The sequence below is a fragment of the Danio aesculapii genome, chromosome 13 (genome assembly GCF_903798145.1).
Source record: "Danio aesculapii chromosome 13, fDanAes4.1, whole genome shotgun sequence".
NCBI lineage: Eukaryota > Metazoa > Chordata > Actinopteri > Cypriniformes > Danionidae > Danio > Danio aesculapii.
Window position 1 is genome coordinate 5,470,288 of NC_079447.1, and position 21,224 is coordinate 5,491,511.

At 35.5% G+C, this 21,224-nt stretch overlaps 1 protein-coding gene across 2 annotated transcripts in view; it reads left to right on the forward strand.

Annotated features, from left to right (window-relative positions):
* The window catches only part of acoxl (acyl-CoA oxidase-like), a 130,205-nt gene extending 112,235 nt beyond the window's left edge, over positions 1-17,970 (forward strand). For both annotated transcript variants that reach the window (XM_056470581.1, XM_056470582.1), the window contains one exon: positions 11,655-17,970. In XM_056470581.1, coding sequence (XP_056326556.1) covers positions 11,655-11,831 — 177 coding nt within the window. In that variant the 3' untranslated portion in view covers positions 11,832-17,970. The remainder of the gene's footprint in view (positions 1-11,654) is intronic.
* Positions 17,971-21,224: the final 3,254 nt, after the last annotated feature.

The window sequence follows — 21,224 nt, forward strand, 5'->3', positions numbered from 1 at the left end:
CAATTTCTCATTTCTAATAACTGATTTATTTTATCTTGGCCATGATGACAATAAATAATATGTGACTAGATATATTTAAAGACACTTCTATACAGCTTAAAGTGACATTTAAAGGCTTAACTAGGTTAATTAGGTTAACTAGGCAGGTTAGGGTAATTAGGCAAGTTACTGTATAATGATGGTTTGTTCTGTAGACAGCCGGAAAACAAAATTGCTTAATAATAGCTAATAATGTTGACCTTAAAATGGTTCATAAAAAATTAAAAACAGCTTTTATTCTAGCCGAAATAAAACAAATAAGACTTTCTCCAGAAGAAAAAATATTATCAGACATACTGTGAAAATTTCCTTTCTCTGTTAAACATCATTTGGGAAATATTTAAAAAAAGAAAAACTCATTCAAAGGGGGGCTAATAATTCTGAGTTAAACTCTATATTTTTTTAAAATGCTGTTTTTTTCGAGTGTGTTTAACGGCTGCATCTCTTTAGCTAAATAATGGTACCTGTCTGTGAGCGCGGGCCATTTTGCCACGTTTATATTTGCACTGGCAGGTAAATACATTACAGTTAACTGTCTGGAAGACCCCTCTCCAGTACCAACTGAGTTGTTATTCCCATGTTGAAAAAATAGGGTGGTTATGTTTTAGGTGTGATTTAAGGTCAGTTGTGTTGCCTTTTTTCATTGCCACTGTTCTGAAACAAATTCGACATATCGGCGTATCCCACACCGGAGCTGAAGACTGTGACTTCTGAAGTCCATCACGACTTGTTTATCCTAACTGACTGTAGTTTCTAAACACGAATCAGTGGGTTCACGTCTTGTCTTCTTCACCTCCACTATCCGCTTTCTCTCTCACACCGCCTTCCACAGAAAGCAGAATGCAGCACATTCGACAAAAAAATCTAGCTTATTATGTAGCCTAATCATCATCATCTTAAATTTCTTTATATAAAATAGACAATATATTGCACCACCAAATTTACCCACCCTCGTTTTCATATATCGCGCGATAAGTCAGTCGTGACAGGCCTACCTTTGTGTGCTGTCGGGATGTTTTCATCCACTCTGGGGCGATTTTGAGGCTTAATTTGGCTGCAACCGTCTCTGTGTTTCAGCAAATGCAATGATTTTGCTGACTAATCTTATTTTGAGAAAACGCTTTTTCAAAAACTCAACACTCAATACACTCTGGGTAAATTGACTACCCTTTCGTTATGTTGGTGGCTGTTTTTGCCCCATTGACTTCCATTATAACCACATTTATTGATAGCTAAGCCATGACACCATATAACCATCCAAAGCATTCTTGATTGTTGGTGGTTTTCCATGTTGGGACGAGGTAAAATGTGTCACTTTTACTGTGTCTCATCAATAAAAAACTTAGTTTATATGGAGTATAGTGTGTGTTTGCATGTGTGTGTTAGAGAGAAAGACCTTCACATACCTTGATATGTCTGAGAAAATCTAAATAAGCAGCTCAGATCTCATAGTAAATATAGTAAGTGTATTTCTGCACACATATTAAAATCTGTTGTTTTACTCCATAAACCTCCATATATAAACCAGAAACTCTTTTGCACAGGCCTATCTAAAGGGTTAATGCTGCCAACTGATGATCGACAGTAAAATATACAAATCTCAACCAGCAACAATCAAGAATACATGATAACTTGGTGTCATGGCTTTGCAATCAAAAATGTGGTTATAATAAAAGTCAATGGGGCAAAAACAGCCACCAACATAATGAAAGGGGAGTCAATTTGAACAATACACAAGGGTTAAAGCCACTTAAAACCTTAATGAAGTGCATAGGAGCTCGCAGCTTTATTCATTGCATTAGAGCAGGGGTGGCCAAACTCAGTCCTGGAGGGCTGGGCTGAACCAGCTAATCAAGCATACTAGAAACTTCTTGGCAAGTGTGTTGAAGCAAGGTGGAACTCAACTGCACCCCTGCATTAGACTAATTTTCCCCAAAAGAGTATATTAAGTGAATCCTCTATTTAAAAGAAAGAGTAATTAATAAATAATATGATCTTTGTTGAAACCGTAATGACTGATCCTCTAAAACAGCTTTTAGGCTTGATTTTTCTTTATGTAAATGCCAGTCTGTCTGAAACTTGTCCTCATTTAAATATTAGCGAGTGCATGAGAGATTCTCTTTTATCTTCAGAGAAGATATTTCTTCTTGTCAAACTAAAGACATTCAAATATGCAAACTTTGCAATATGTTTCACATCCAGTTTGTTTAAATATGCTAATTATGTTTCAATAGCCAAATTATGCAATATATGTTGCATATTCAGTTTGTTTAAATCATAGACTGTAAAAGATATGGACGGAGTATCCGTGACGTCACCCATAGGTTTCTGAACACTGCAAAAGAAGCTACAAGTAGGCGCGGCCAACCGTCGCCATTTTGTTCGCTCGTCATCGCACCCACGGCGGGATACCAAACAAGGGCAAAGAGGCGTAGAGTGAGCGGAGCTACAGACACCTGCTGGCACTTTGCTTAGACCTGGCAGACAGACTTTACTTTGGGAGAAACGCTTGATACTTTATTACCTGCGACTCGTTTGTGTTCTGACCACATGTGCTTGGCTGTACACTATATCAGTAAAGTGTTTAGACGTTTAAAACACTGTAGTAATACATTGAGCCACTAAACATTGTACTTATGACGTTTTTCTACAGGAGGAAAACGCAAATTACTTCCAAACACTTCAGATATAGTGTGTGTTAGTAAATGCAAGACTATTGATGAACTCCAGCATAACACTGTATGATAACGCTTCAGATGACTGTTCTAGAGCCCACAGCTAATCAATCTGTCAGATTCTGGAGTGCTTTACGGGTCTAAAGAAAAATATTAATGATAAATGATCTTAAATAAAACAAATACATTTATAGAGATGGTATACAAGTATATAACTTTACTCACATGGGAAACGAGGCCACGTGAATGGTTTGTGAGCACAATTAAATGCACACAGCATCCCATATCATCTGATAATTGTAAGAAATAAGTCCAAAAGGCAGCTGACTGTGTAAAGCCACATAAAACAACACAAAAATACGATGAATATGCCGAGATCAGTGGCTAATCTGCCCGATTCAGCTGAGGTGAAGTGACGGCGACCAGCAAGACCTAGCTGTCACTCAAGTGGCCACGCCCTTAATTATGCAAACTTAATATAAAGGAAATGGATGAGTTATAAAAAAATTCACCCCCCTCACAGTTGTTATGGAGGGTAATAATAGCTATATGAACCAAAATCGTTCTTTGTACCAGGCTGTAAACACCTTTTCTGCTGTAAAGTTGGCTATTCTAACAGTAGGCTCAATTGCAACTTGCTCTATTATGGAGCCAGGACTAGCGGAATTTGGATGAATTGCAGTTTCAGTTACTTCCGTATCGGCTTCCCGAGGGAGAGCGGGAGGTTGCTGCTTGGTTTAAATATGCAAACTGTGCAATATTTCATTATATATTGTAAAAATATAAATATATTCATAGAAATATTGTAAAGTTATAAACACATTCATATAAATATTGTGCTCTAATGTTAATACATTTCTATAGCACAAAAATCAACATTAGATGAAATTAGATTTAAGATTAGGATTTTGTGCATTAGAATCAAATGTTTTCTCTGTTTTTTATTAATCTCCTTTAATCACAGCATAATTCAGAGCAAAAAACAAATGTAAATACATTTTTCGATGTTATTATTATTTTTCAATATTGTGAATATTGATGAAATAACTGAATTGTAGATTTACTGCTAGTGCAGAAGACATTTTAAAACACGCAAAAAAAAACACATTTAGAGATGAACGTCCTTTAAAACTCTGCATTGTAATTGAAATCTACACACAGATTGATAAAGAGCAATGAAAGAAGCATCTAAACATGTATTTTGGATGCTTTCCATTAAACTGAAAAAAAAAAAGCCAAAAAGTATTAAATCAAGTGCTTTTTGCCTGAAGTGTCTAACCTAAAGTCTTAAACTACTTTCAATTTTCTTTTTTATGAATTGTCTTTTTTTAATTTTGGATTTACATTTTCTCAATTTATTTTTACTAATAAATTGTTTTACTAATTTACTAGTTTTCTAAGATGATACTCAACATTTAATAGTTTTATTCTTATTTAAATTAACTTTTTCTAAAAAATATATTTTGAATAGATTTTTTACTAATTTATTGTTTTTCTAAGATGATACTCAACATTTTATTTTAACATTTTTAAATTGTTTCATTTTAAAAATTTTAATTAATTAATTTTTTACTACAAATCTTTTTACTAATTGACCAGTTTTCTAACATGATTCTCAATATTTATATTTGTTAAAGTTTTACTTTTTTATTTTAGTGTTTTTTTTACAAAATTTTTATATTTACTAATTTACTAGTTTTCTAACATGACACTCAACATTTAATTTCTAATCTTAAATTCTAATTTAAATCTTTTAATTTAAGTTTTTATTTTAATTCTTATTTTTTTAATTTTCTAAAAAAAAATCATTTTTTCAGTAATTTTTAACAATTTCAAATATGATTCTCAACATTTATAGATTGATTCTCAACATTCTTAAAGTTTGTTATATTTATTTTTCACACATTTTTACATATTTTTATTTTAATAGATTTTTTTACTGATTTAATTTTTTACTAATTTACTAGTTTTCCAACATAATACTCAGCCACCCGCTGTAAATGTTATCACTTTGAATGGGCATTATCAGTTGTCATCAGCTGATAGATATTGGCCAGTATGGGGCCTTCTGTGCCTACTGGTAGGCTCAGAAGGCTGTTATCATCCATCCACATGATTAATCAGCTATACTAATAGAGAAGACTCCAGATCCAGATCTGTTTTTACATTACTGTGACGGTTGGGTTTAGGGTTAGCAAAGGGGTAGATGGTAATATAATACAATTAATGGGAAATTTAATAAATAATATAAATAGTTCTCATTAACTTCAAGCCGCAGTCGTATGTGATCTCTATAGCTATAGCTGATTAACCATGTGGATGGATGATAACAGCTTTCTGAGCCTACCAGTAGGCTTTTTTTATATATATATATATATATATATATTTTTTTTTTTTAAATATTTTTTATATTTATTAATTTTTCACTAATTCACTAGTTTTCTAATATGATACAAACATTTTTATTCTTATTTAAATTTTTTAATTTTCCAAGAAATATATATATTTTTTTACTAATTTATTTTTTTTTTACCAATTTACCAGTTTTCCATCATGATACTGTTAGAGGTTTGTTCAGGTCACTAACACTAAGCATAAGTGCTTGACACTAATTAGAGTGTGTGTGTGTGTGTGTGTGGCCATGAGCAAGGCAGCAGAAATGTCCATGAGTGTGTGTTTGAATGAGTAAGACAGTGTGTGTGAGGTCTGTAAGGACAGTGTGTGTGGACAAGATCCTCTCATGTACGTGTGATTTCTCTGTGTGTGGCTCCAGCTCTTTAGAATGACTCCTATTGTACACACTCTCCCATCATTACATGTGTCAACATTACAGACTCACATGCTTCATTGAACACACACACACACACTGGTCAGACAGAAGGCCAGTGTTGCAGATTGTTTTTTACTTTTAATTGTGCGCTTGATGCGATGGATTATTAGTTGTTTTTGTGGACGTGTAAAAACATGCATATATTATAGAAAACTTATATTAATTTGTTACTGGAACTGTGTGTAATGTCACTGATCTTTTGAGGTCTCGGATTTGTCTCAGATGTTTTTTCAAAATAATTAATACTTATAATAATAATAATTATTATTATTATTACAATTAATATATGCATAATAATGATGATGATGATAATAATAAAATTCATCCTTTTATATTATTATTATTATTTGATATTATATAATATTTTATTTATATTATTTCATATTACTATTTTTTTATTAATGAAGACTAGAATAATGACATTGAATATTCAGCATATTATTATTTGATATTATATATTGTTTTATTATTATTATTAATTATTACTATTATTGTTATCAGTATTATTAATAGACTGGAGTAGTGACATTGAAAATGCAGTATTACATCACATAATTATGAATTATGCATGTATGTATGTATGTATGTATGTATGTATGTATATATTTGTGTGTGTGTACCCCTGTTCAACTGCTCGTTAATACAAATTTCTAATCAGGCAATGCATTTAGGCATTCAATGCAATCAATGCATTTAGGCATGTAGACATGTTCAAGATGATTTGCTGCAGATCAAACTGAGCATCAGAATGAGGAAGAAAGCTGATTTTAGTGACTTTGAACGTGGCATGGTTGTTGGTGCCAGACGGGCTGGTCTGAGTATTTCAGAAACTGCTGATCTACTGGGATTTTCACACACAACTATCTCTAGGGTTTACAGAGAATGGCCTGAAAAAGAGGAAATATCCAGTGAGCGGCAGTTCTGTGGGCGCAAATGCCTTGTTGATGGCAGAGGTCAGAGGAGAATGGCCAGACTATGCCCCATTATGACCTTCTGCACTGGCTGGTCATTTGTTGTTAGCCTAAAGCGCTTAATCAAATGACACACATTTAGTCAGAAACCTTTTGAAATGTGCTTTGAAATGGCAAAGCTGATGCATTATGATGTTAAATTAGTAGTCAAAGGCAGCAGGTTACATCTTAAAGTACTGTGGGCGTAAATGCCTTGTTGATACCAGAGGTCAGAGGAGAATGGCCAGACTGGTTCCAGCTGATAGAAAGGCAACAGTAACTCAAATAACCACTCATTACAACCGAGGTCTGCAGAAGAGCATCTCTGAACACACAACATGTCCAACCTTGAGACGGATGGGCTACAGCAGCAGAAGGCCACACCGGGTGCCACTCCTGTCAGCTAAGAACAGGAAACTGAGGCTACAATTCACAACGGCTCATCAAAACTGGACAATAGAAGATTGGAGAAACGTTGCCTGGTCTGACGAGTCTCGATTTCTGGTGCCACATACGGATGGTAGGGTCAGAATTTGGCGTCAATAACATGAAAGCATGGATCCATCCTGCCTTGCATCAACAGTTCAGGCTGCTGGTGGTGGTGTAATGGTGTGGGGGATATTTTCATGGCACACTTTGAGCCCATTAGTACTAATATGGCATCGTGTCAACGCCACAGCCTACCTGAATATTGTTGCTGACCATGTCCATCTCTTTATGACCACAGTGTGACCATCTTCTCATGGCTACTCGCAGCAGTATAACGCACCATGTCATAAAGCGTGAATCATCTCAGACATGACAATGAGTTCACTGTACTCAAATGGCCTCCACAGTCACCAGATATCAATCCAATAGAGCACCTTTGGGATGTGGTGGAACGGGAGATTCACATCATGGATGTGCAGCCAACAAATGTACAGCAACTGCGTGATGCTATCATGTCAATATGAAGCAAAATATTTCCAGTACCTTGTTGAATCTATGCCACGAATGATTAAGGCAGTTCTGAAGGCAAAAGGGGGTCCAAACTGATACTAGTGTACCTAATAAAGTGGTGGTGACTTTATAATATATATAAATATATATATATATAAATATATATATATATAAATATATATATATATATATATATATATATATATATATATATATATATATATATATATATATATATATATATATATATATATATATATACACACACACACACACACACACACACACACACACATACATACATACATACATACATACATACACACACACTTATTGCTAGGATTGGACAATATTCGGCAGAGACACAACTATTTGAAAATCTGAAATCTGAGGATTCAAAAAGTCTAAATACTGATCAAATCCTCTTTAAACTTGTCTAAATGAAGTACTTATCAATGCACATTATTAATCAAACATTTAATTTTGGTATATTTACAGTAGGAAATTTGGCCAAGATTATTGATGAGTACCCACCTGACAGACTTTTCCCTTCAGTTTCTCCATTTCTCTTCTTTCATCCCATCTCGTTCTCTGTCTCTGTTTACACACACTTCCCTTATCTCTCTGTTTGTATCACCCGGCATTTAACCTCCACATAGAGCTACTTTCTTTTCATCTGATCTGAAATAAGAGCCAGAAAGAGAAAGAGAGAGGTCAGACATATTTCAGACTCCTCATCGGACAGACGGCTATTGAGCAAGACATGTCTAAACACATTTCAGCCGTTAATGCGCCTCAGATAAGCGGAGCGTTTCTCCAACAGAACAATGAGGGGGTTTCATACTACAGGGTTATAAAAGTCAAAATACACAAGCAGAGCTTTGCTGAAAAAAAAAACTACAGACTATGATCGTTTGTCTTTCATCTGGGCTCCGGAGAACTTGAGCAGGAGCCAAAGTGTCAGGAGGATAAATTAACTCTTTGTCAGGAGGAAAACAGCAGGTTCAGTGACTCACGCAGGATGTCTGTCTGCAGAATCAGTGCGACACCTCATCAATGAAGCAATGACAGATGAATCATTCCTACATACATAAGAGTGATTGTGGATTCCCTCCATTTCAGTCCAATTTTCTTATCATTTAATCACTTTGTTTTTTAGTCTCGTTTCTAGGCATGTGCTTGCATATTCTGTAGACGTCTGTGCATACAGCTGACAAATAGTATGAATACATTGCAAAATCTGCTTTTCTGATTGTGATTTGGTTTTGTTTCGAGTCCAAATATTGAAATACTCTTAAATAAAGACGCATTTTTTAGACAAGCAGACCATATTGTCTTGTTTTAAAAAATAATATGTCAAAATGAAGTGAGTTTTTCGTTGAAACAAGCTAAGTAATCTGCCAATGGGCTAAGCAAAGTTATCTTATGTCAAAAGGAAAAGCAAGATTATTTTGTTTACCCCTTTGGCAGATTATTTTTCTTGTTTTACAGAAAAATTTGTAAAAAGTTTTACTTTTTTTTTTCATAAGAGCATTTTTTGCTTGTCTAGAAAATGCTGCTTGATTCAAAGAGCCCCTATTATGGGTTGCTGAAAACGACCTATACAGTGTATAACAGCTCTAAGTGAATGTTAAATCTAGGGATGCAATGTTTATGGATTTTGGTTGTACGATTATAGTCTGAGAAATAATCACGGTTATCACAATTATTATGCCTTCATTAATTTCAAAACACTACTAGTTTAGAAAATCACATCAAAACTCATTTAAAACTTTAAAGTGTTACACTTCAAACTTTTTAAAGTGTTGTTTATTTCTGCTCAGTAAGCAATTGATACAACACAAAATAATATTAAGAACAAACAAATAGTCCATTTCTCTCTTTGTGCTTAAAATAAGTGAATGTTTGTTTTTATTTATTTAAACAATGAATAATTTTATGCTGAAAATAAATGACAGAACAGTGAATAAATAAATAAATAAAAATAAGTATAAATAAAAAAATAGCATTTGTCTAATGCAGGGCTTGAAATTAACTTTTGTACTTGGTAGCACCGGTGCTCCCAACATCAAATATTTAGGAGCACCAGAAAAAATGTGGGAGCACCACTGCAAATTGTATATTAATTGTATATTATGTATTTGAAAACAACATCAACTCAGGGGTGGGCAAACTCGGTCCTGGAGGGCCGGTGCCCTGCACAGTTTAGCTCCAACTCTAATCAAACACACCTGCTTATAGATTTCTAGTGATCTTGAAGATACTGATTAGCTTGTTCAGGTGTGTTTGATTAATGTTGGAGCTAAACTGTGCAGGACACCGGCCCTCCAGGACCGAGTTTGCCCACCCCTGATCTAACTAATGCTGTGATGATATTTGTGCAGTAATTCCAAAATGAATGTCTAATAATTATAGAAGATTAATGATGATGAAAATGACAATAGTACTAACAATAAATTACATTTCTCATTATTATGCTGCCTTGAATGTGAGTTATCTGCTGTAAAAAGTCCCACTGTTACATTATGAAAAATAAATCTAAGGTTTGCATCAAGCAAAAATGAAGCTTGTGATTCTGATGGAGTGGTAATCCACGACACCTCCATGTTTTTTTAAATGGTTAGCTGAAACGGTTTTTGCCCTCAAGCTGGAGAGGTTATGTTTCTCTAGATTTGGCAAACAGAAGATGTATGACAAAATATGGTGCCCCGTTCTTGAATGTATTGGTTAATAATGTTTCTGTAATTTTTTTTTCTTCTTCCTTTTTAGTCTGGCTGAGATTTATTTTGATGGTGCTGTATAATTGCTGTATTGTCTGCTAGTGTTTTGGTGCATGTTTATATTTATTCATTGGGATAAACCCCTTGAGATGTACCATCTCATTTTCAAGGGGGTCCCACAATTAATCACAATCACATAATAATAACACCAGAAGACAAAACAAAACATAACTTACACAACATCCAAAAACATAACATAATAAAAAAAAAAAAATAAATAAATAAATAAATAAATAAATATATATATATATATATATATATATATATATATATATATATATATATATATATATATATATATATATATATATATATATATACGCATAGTCCAAAAACAATATACGTATCAGTGAATCAAATCACCACATAAATAATAACATCCTCAGGAAAAACAAGTACAATCCAAAATAAAATATGATAAAGTTTGCTTAAAGACCTTGAATGATGTAATATATTGAATGTTAGCAGGTAAATTGTTCCAATCTGTTAAACCCTTAAACAGTAATTAAATCACTGTACTTAAAGGGGCAGTTCACCCAGAAATATAAATTCAGTCATCATTTACTCACCCTTCACTTCTTCCAAACCTGTACACGTTTCCTTCTCCTGTTGAACACAAAAGAAGATATTTTGAAGAATGTTGTAAACCGGTAACCATTGACTTCCATTTTTTTTCCTACTATGGAAGTCAATGGTTACCGATTTCCAACATTCTTCAAAATATCTTCTTCCATGTAGAAATGAGCTTAGGTTTGAAATCACTTAAGTGAGTAATTAATGAGGAATTATTATTTTTTTGGAGTGAACTATCCCTTAAAGAGGTTTCGTCTGTGTGTTTATCAATGCTGCTCCATTAATATCCACCAGAGGGTGCTGTTAAAGAAACTAATCATTATATGCACTGTTCCCTGTGATAAACTGCTGTCTCATGGCTTATATAGCTAATAATTTTCATCAGAATGTTCTCCAGTTGAAGAGTTTAGATGCAAACACCTCAAACCTCAAATTTTTATCTAAAATGAGCATTTCTCTAAGGCCACTGTGTGTAGTTTCAGTCAGTTTACTCTGAAGGCAATGAAAATAAGCTATTCTTTGCACTAAAAGTGAACACCAACATAGGAGGCTGAGAAAAACACACATTTTTGGGGAATATTCAGATGGCACTTGGAGGTTTTTGGATCTGAACACTTCCATTGTTTGTCTGCTCTTTAAGGTTAAGGTTAGGGCTCTAGGTTTATTTAAATCCCTAACTCTTAAGTAACTTAACGCAATCATCATTTAATTGTTAAGGACATGAATTAAAAAATTGTGCAAGATCTTATGGAGAGCGTCTGTCGGCGGTTTCTCATTAGGCAAGCACCACTCAGATTTCCAGATCTAGTATGATTGTGTAACCGCTGCATTATAACGCTCATGTGATTGTGGTCTGCTTGTTTTGAAGCTTTTGGAGCTGTGCAGATCAGTGAAGGATGATGCGCTGAAGGTGGTGGATGACTTCAACATACCGTCCTGCTGCATTCAGGCTCCGATCGCTGGAATCGCCAACCCTAGAGCCGAATGGGCCTTTTATCCGAAGCCAGAATATCCCAGCAGCACCCAGCCACTGTCTAAACTCTGAGGGATGATATTTAAAGGGATAGTTCACACAAAAATGTACACTCTCACTCTTTAGTCTTCCTCAAGTGGTTCCAAACTTTGAATGAGTTTCTTTCTTCTGTTAAACACCAAAGAAGGTATTTTAAAGAAAGATGTAAACCGGTAACCATTGACTTCCATTGTAGCAAAAACAATAGAAGTCAATGGTTACCGGTTTTCGGCCTACTTCAAATTATCTTTTTTTGTGTGTGTGTGTGATTAAAAAGTCAAAACAAGTTTGGGTAACACTTTAAGTCACAATTCACAGCATTTACAAATCATTAATCACCACTATTAGCTTACTAAACTATTAATTAGCTGCTTATTATTAGTTCGTAAGGTAGAAGTTGGATCTAGGTATTAGATAGGGTGTAGATTATTCTTTATAACTACTAATAAACAGTTAATATCTTAATAATAGACAGGTAGTAAGCGAGTAGTTAATAGCATGAACTGTGACAAACTAAAATGTTCCCCAAGTTTGGAATAGAGAGTAAATGATGACAGAATTGTAATTTTTGGGTGAACTAACCCTTATGGAGTGATTATAATGAAGTGATTTCAGGAGGCTGGAGGGGTAAAGCATTCATTGGAGCACAAACTGTATGAACGCATACTTTTTAGCGCATATTGAAATCTGATATATGACAGTATATGGAAATTACATTCATGACAAGTTCATGTTTGAATTTCGCATGCTAGATGATATGAAGATATGAAATATATGTCATATATGCAACATATATTGCAAAAATGGCCATTTACATGTGCTGTTTTGGTAAAACCAAGAGTGGGTAGAGTATCCAAAATCTCAACCTAAGCTCATTTTTGATACGTACCCCTAAATACATTTCTGGAGAGCGCCAAATATGGATCTACGTTTTTTTGCAGTTGTGGTTTCACAAATCCACAAGAGGTCACTGTGTACGCTTTTTCAGATCTCAAATTTCCCTTGCGAGTGCCATTTATGCCTGCTGTTCACGCGTAAATCCACCAGAGGCCGCTGTCTACTGACTGATCGACTGACTGACCAATCACCCGACCGACCCCCTTCCCTAAACCCAACCAATAGCGTTTTCAAAAGCAATCCAGAAAAAGAAAAGTCCTCGCGGCCGCTTGATTTTTACTATGTTTTCAGATCTTACCACATTCTCACCCTGTTATTTGCCTTTTGTTTTTGATTTACCTGCTTTCTGGAACCATTCTTCGCCAGACACAAACCCCGTTCTCACGGTCAACACCTCTCTGCATCTTAAGTTCGATGACGTACACGGCGAGCTACTGGGCAAACTGGTAACAGCGGGAAAGCTGTCCACATGGAGGTAAGCGGTCAGCTGGTAGCGTGAAAAGAAACAGAAGCTCTCTGTGGCGTCATAGCGCCACATAGGGTTCATTTGAAAGATGAAATACAGCCATACGTAGCTTTGCCTACATCAGGCATGTCCAAGCTCGGTCCTGGAGGGCCGGTGTCCTGCAAAGTTTAGTTCCAACCCCAATCAGACACACCTGGGCTAGCTAATCAAGCACTTACTAGGCTTTCTAGAAACATCCGTGCAGGTGTGTTGAGGCAAGTTGGAGCTAAAATCTGCAGGACACCGGCCCTCCAGGACCGAGTTTGGACACCCCTGGCCTACATAATTCGCACTCTCCAGAAATGTATATGGGGGTACGTATTCATAATGAGCCTGTGTTGCAAAATCTATACTAAAAGTGAAAGTACAGTATTTTGGTAGAGCATCCAAAATAAAATCTAATAAAAGTAGTACAAGTACTTGAGAACGTTTGCGTTAAAATGTTAAAAGTAATAATTAAAGTAAAAGTAATAATCTTAAAAGAGTAAAAAAAAAGTATCAGATGAAAAAATACTCAAGTAACTAGTTACTTTTAATATTTTACATTATTTTTATACCTACAGTATACATCCATCCATACATACATCTATCCATCTATCCAACCATCCATCCATCCATCTATCCAACAATTTTACTCAATTAAATGTAATGAAGTAAATTACATTTCCCTCCTCTGGGAGACACTTTTGTATAGGGACCGATTCTTATTTTTATCTAGTAGCTTATTTACATGCAGGGCTGGGCGATTAATCGACAAGTAATCGAAATCACATTCAGAATCAATAACAGATCTACTTTTTTCAGGTCAGTTTTTTCAACTACTTACCCTACCGCATGTTGAGTCACATGACCCCACCTTATTGAGACTACTTTATACTTCTGCGTTGAACGCACAGGTATGGTCCGGCGCAGTACATTACATGTGAGCATATATTTTTTGTACAAAACTTATCAGTGAGCTATGAGGATAAAATATTAAATAAATAAATAAAATAATCGTTCGTTAGTCATAGCCGAGTTAACATGTTCAATTAATCGAGATTTAGATTTTAGGCCAAATCGCCCAGCCCTATTTATATGTCTATTATTAACATATCTGTTTATTTGCACTTATAAAGTATGATCTTATCACTAATCCTACCCAATACCTACAATAATAACTAATAATAAGCAGGTTATGAGTTTATTGAGGCAAAAGTCATAGTTAATGGTTTGTTAATAGTGAGAATTGTATCTTAAATTAAAGTGTGACCCTTTAAAATTGCAAATATGTACATATATGTTCAAATACATTGGCTATAATTGTATATGTATGTTCATACTGTATATGGCCATAAATCAGATTTCTGTATGGGTTTTACCTGAATATTATAATTAAGCATCAATAATGATAGAATTTGATGATAATGATTAATACTTTGGGAAAATGACTTAGGAATGAGACTATATTTTATTTCTTATGCACTCTTAAACACAAAGGTTCTAAAAGGGCATTTCCTTTTTATTCCACAAAGAACTTCTCAGTAAACAGTTCTTAAAGGGACAGTTCAACCAAAAATGTCATTTCTGTCATCCTTTACTCACCCTTCACTTGTTCAAAACGTTTTAGAGTTTCACGAAACACTAAAGAAGATATTTTGAAGAATGTTGTAAAAATCCAGAAAGCACTGACTTACATATATATTTTTTCCTACTACACAAATCGATGGCTAGCAGTTGCCAACATTCTTCAAAATATCTTCTTTTGTGTTTAACAGAAGAAAGATATCTTGAAGAATGCTGGTTGATGGTACCCATTGACTTCCATCATATCTTTTCCTACTATGGAAGTCAATAGGTACCATCAACCAGCATTCTTCAAAACATCTTCTTTTGAGTTCAACAGAAGAAAGAAACTCATGAAACAACATGAGGGAGAGTAAATGATGAGAATTTTCATTTTTGGGTGAACTATCCCTTTAAGAAGCTTCTGTTTCTTAGTGTGAAGAACATTTAACAACCTGAATAAGTTTATCTATTTAAAAGTGTGGAACTAAAACTTTGTATAGATGTTAAAGGCTCTTCACAGATGCCAATCAGGAACCTTTATTTTATTTTAGATTGCTCATAATGTATGTGAATGACTAATTTTAAATAATATGAGCTGCCTATTTTATATTTCATACTGATATTCATATTTTATAAAGTGCTTCAGTGATTTTAAATTAGGAATTAAGTTAGGATGTCGAGATATACACCAGCCAGACTCGATTCACAACTATCCAAACACACTAAACACCATTCATTCAATTCTCCTTCAGCTTAGTGCCTCATTTATCAGGGTTCACCACAGCGGAATGAACCGCCAACTATTCGGCATATGTTTTATGTAGCGCATGCCCTTCCAGCTGCAACCTAGTGCTGGGAAACACCCATACTCTCTCACATTCACACACGATGGCCAATTTAGTTTATTCAATTCATCTATAGTGCATGTGTTTGGACTGTGGGGGAAACCGGAGCACCATGAGGAAACCCACACCAACACGAGGAGAACATGCAAACTCCATACAGAAATGCCAACTGACCCAGCAGGGACTCGAACCAGCAGCCTTCTTGCTGTGAAGTGACAGTGCTTACCACTGAGCCACCATGCTGCCTCCACACTAAACATTTGACTCCTATAGAAGAGCTCTGATAGGGGTATTTGAACTACTACAACATAATAAATGAGCTTTTCAGGTTGGCAGTGCCAACAGGTAGTTTTTTTTAATTCTGTGTACCGTTTTAATAAGTGCCTGATTGTAATTAGTGATCATGTGACACACGTTTATTGAATATTAATGCAAATACTGTGCATATAATACAAGTAATCACACTACAATGTTGGACTAATATCATTTAGCTTAATTAGAAAGCTGTAATGCCACTTTTAATTGCCATTATTTTAAGATTATTTACCATTTGAGCCAAATACATGTCAACAATTAGATCAATGGTTCTGGGTGTAAATTGTTTGGGTCTTCTAAAGCATTTCTGTTGATGTTGTTCGTTTAGCTTGAACTATTAATTATTTGGTTGGAGTTTAACTTTTTAATCTGTTAACATTTTATAAATGTTGAGTTCATATTTGCACAAGATCTTTAATGTCATCTTAAAGGGATAGTTCAGCTGAAAATGAACATTTATTCACTCTTAAGTGATGTAAAACCTTTATGAGTTTCCTTTTTCTGTTGAACACAACATAAGATATCATGCAGGGGTGCGTTTACCAAACAACGACGTAACTCTGGGCTGAACTATTATAGTACGATGCATCGTTTGGGAAAAGAACAATGTAGTGATGAGTGTTTCCCAAAACCCATAGTTTCTCTGTCGCAGATCCATCGCTTGAACCACGTTAGTTATAACGTAAAACGCCCATAATGATGCTCTAAACGGGGCGGAGGAACTACTACTTTAGAGAAGAACCCCATCATTTCTTTGTGCAAATTATATTGTTTTATACGCACACACATTTAAAATAAAAAACAATATTAGTTTTGGTAAAAACATGCACTCGCTTTCTATATTACTTGAAATATATGTAAACGGCACATATAGAGCCTGTGTTTCCTTTACAGATATTATTGAGAACATTACATAGTCTATTCTAAATTAACATAAAATCACTTACAAAAGCGAACACATACTCTAATACCATATATAAATCATATAAATAAATAATGAGGCTATTTATTAAGAAATGAAATGTAATATTTATTAGGAAATGAAGAAAATCCTACTTTAATAATATTATTAATAATATTAATGATGATGATGATGATGATTATTATTTTATTATTCAGTAGGATATTGTTTATTTATTTTACATTTTTGGAAAAGTCTACTTTTACAATTTGACACATGTAAACCACTGCAGAAATGTTCTGATCAGCAGGACCATGTCATATACAGGACATATACTTAATAAATAACCTACTGTAAATAAAAGCATTAACGTATGCTGTGTTTATTGTTTTCACAAGGTTTGGAGCTGTAACATAAATTCCGTATTTAAATAATAGGTCACCTATAGCTTTCCTTATGAGCCACGGCTGTTCAAAATGACATCAATGTTTTCAAAGTGCACTGCGAAGGGAGCGCAGTTGTAAACATGAAGATCGCTAAAACAGAACTGTAAAAATAGTTTGAAAGTAAATTACACCTAAGAGAGATGACTTTAATGCTCTTTTATTAATAATTCCAAGTTTAAATGTTAGAATGTTCTAACTGTATAGGTCATAGGGCTGATAACTGGGAATAGCACACAGCCAGAAACTATGCTTCTAACTACAGCTCCAGAGGTGTAGTTGCAAGCAAGGTTGCGACTCAGTTTGCGAATGTTCGTTGAAACGACGGATTTGGGAAACGGCAAATCAACAAACTATGTTTGCAACGACACAACTTGCGACCTTAGTTAGCTAATGATGGTTTTCGGAAACGCACCCCAGAATGACAGAAACCAGTAACCATTAACTTCCATAGTGGGAAAAACAAATACTATGGAAGTCAATGGTTACCACTTAGTTTTTTCTAATTAACTTATTTTTGTTCAACAGAAATAAAGAAACTCAAACTGATTTTTGACTAGAGAAAGTGAATAAATTAACTACCCCTTAGTTTAATTTAATGAACTATCCCTTTATAAATGCATGCAAATAACCTCGATGTTGGAGATTCCTACTGTTCTGCTAATAAACTGATGCAGATTCCTGATCTTCCAGGTTTGCTCTGACATGAAAACCTTAATCAGATGTAGCCTGTGGAGTTATTGTGCTTTGTGTTTGTGTGTTGTAAATGGTGCGTGTTGTCATCTTGTCACAAACAGTTTGGTAATCTAATGAATAACAGAATAAAACGCGCGCCGAGGCTTTGGTAAACCGAGCTTGTATTGCACGCAGCTTTACATCGTTTCAAAACTACCATGATTCTCTTGTGATGACTTGTGACTCTTGTGATCAAACGTTGTTCAGCCAGACTGTACATGAAATATACCACAGAGCAGACGAGCCCGTGTGAAAGAAGAACTATCGTGCTTTTGTTCTAGTTTAACGTCTGAAACATGTCTCAAATGTTTGTGTACATTTCAGAACTCGTGGCATGGTGCAGTATGGAGTTTCAGTTATGCCAAAACAACCTGAATTTGAATGGTGCTAATTTGAATTACTGACAAGTGTAATTTAATAAATCTGATTATCATATGGCGTTAAAATTTGGCGTTGTAAATGTGTAAAGGCAGATGTATTTTCTAACTTTTTATATTATTGTATTTTTTTCTGAATTCCTAGACTGCAGATTTCCAGTTTGTACAAGTTTACAAGATGAAGAAATTCGAAACATCAAATTCAATATTCATTCGTTTCCTTCGGCTCTGTCCCTTAGTAATAAGAGGTCACCACAGCGGAATGAACCACCAACTATTCCAGCATATGCTGCCCTTCCAGCCGCAACCCGGTACCGGAAAGCACCCATAAACACACACACACTCATACACTACGGCCAATTTAGTTTATTCAATTCACCTATACCACATGTCTTTGGACTTGTGGGGGAAACCGGAGCACCCGGAGGAAACACACGCCAACAGAGGGAGAACATGCAAACTCCACACAGAAATGCCAACTGGCCCAGCCGGGACTCGAATCAGCAATCTTCTTGCTGTGAGGTGACAGTGCTAACCACTGAGCCACCATCTCGCCCAAATCAAGAACATCTTAAATGTCATATTTAACCTTACTTTTATATTTAATGACCTGATTTTTTCATATATATATCAAAATATTACTTTTTATAAAAGAGGCTAAAATAAAATGAATCCAAAATGTCCAACAGGAGGCGCCAAATTTGACCTCTGACCTACTTCTGAATTTAACAACCTTTCTTTTATCTTTAAACATAGAATACAAGATCTCAGAGAAGTAACAACGTAGAGACCAAGTAGAAAATATTCAGCATTAAACCATATGTGGGGGTCCCGGTTACAGATAAGGCAATAAAAATAAATAAAAGCTCAAAAATACAAGACATTTTTTAATGCCCGATTATATGTTCCGAGCACGACACTATTTAATTTCGGTGACGAGTAAAAGAGTTTTAAGTTTGTTCATTGAGTGGGCGTGGCCAGCAGAGCAGGGGAAAAAGAGGAGAGCAAACAACTGTTGTCAGTGGGCACACCAAAGAAAAGACTATGAGGAGACGCATGATTTTATAGTTTACAAAGTTAACATGCAAAGAAATAAAGAGTAATTTAATGCCCTGCTACATTTGTTATTCGTAATTTCATATACACATAAACCCAATGTTATATCATCATGAAGATAATAATGTTTATATGAACACCATCCATGAGGAGGATTTCTCTGCTCCTCAATCCCCAGGTCTGAATGCTGATACAGTGGACAGCAGTACAGCAGATCTCCAGCCCTGTCTATTCCAACCATTAGACCTGCCGGTAATCCGGTGGATTTTAAACATAGGCGAACACATCAGCACAGATATAGGCGATGTGTCTGAATGGTAACGAACTCAACTGATAAAGACAAAGTCTGCCGTTCTCCAATTCTCGTCCAGCTCTCCTAACAAAAATACTTGCTGCAAACCAACAGCATTGCTGTATCGGCCCTGATAGCATCGCAGGGAGAAGCATGCAACACACCCCGTGGATCAGGGAAACATTTACATAAGACACATGGACTTGGCTCTCATGTCACACTGTAAGACAGGGATCACCAAACTTGTTCCAGGAGGGCCGGTGTCCTGCAGATTTTAGCTCCAACACACCTGAACAAGCTAATTAAAGTCTTACTAGGTAAACTTGAAACATCCAGGCAGGTGTGTTGAGGCAAGCTGGAGCTAAACCCTGCAGGGACACCGGCCCTCCAGGACCAAGATTGGTGACCCCTGCTGTAAGATCTCAGCCTTCATAATGTCAGACTGAACGACAATGAAGACGTGCCAAACACAGAAGAAAACTCTCCCGGAGTTTCACTATCCCGCGCTCTGAAATGAGTCCTCACAGCAAACGTAAACAATCTGGAGCGGCAGTTTTGCACACGGCGTGTCTCAATAATAAAACCCGGAAGAAAAAAAACTGTTTGGACATTTCCCCGCGGTCAGCTGAATAGTCACATGGATTGTGTCATCAAATTCTAGAGCTCCTATTGGTTCTTGGATAGACTCTCATCACAGCTGCTGTCACACTGCAGGAAAGTGTCTGAAATCTTCTGACACTGCCAGAACTTCATCAGAGGGAAAATCTGATCACAACGGGCATTAAGCGGCTGTCAGTGAACATGTCAAACCAACGATCAAAGACCACAGATTTTAGCCCAGGATTTCAGGAATCTTTTAGGATTTCCAAATTTGTCTGAGAAGACAGAGGGCTTTAACTGATGCTCAACACACACACACAATCTCAAAAATAGTACTCCAGGGTGTCTTAAACCTTTAACAGCAGTGTATATGATATTTAGCAAATATTCACAATGAATTTCACAATCTGGATCTCTGATTTTGAAACTTATCTATAAAAATCTGCCTTTTAAATGTCAGATGTTCATTGTTCAAGTTAAGAGATTCAAAACATATAATATTCAGATTTATTCAATCACAACTCTCAATAATTCAAATGAACACATTCAAATTCAGATTGTTTTTGGCATTATTTAAGCTCCATAGTGGGTTTGTCCACCACAAGTCCCTCCCCTTATGGGCGGAGTCACTTCTGCAGAGCTTTTAGTTTCAGCGAATAGAGATTAGAAGAAACTTGCTCTCTGTGAGCAGCAGACGCATGAGACTGACTCTGGGCGAGGAAGTGCTTTTAAGAGACAAAAGAAATCATCCAAAACAATCCCGTGGACGGCTTTTTCAAACAGGAACTTATTATATGACAGCTATCCCGAGGAAGACTATTCATCCAGAGATTTACAGGCGTTGACTTTCGGATACTGGGATTCTACCTTTATCATACTTTTGTTATCTCTGCATATGCTGGTGTCATCTGA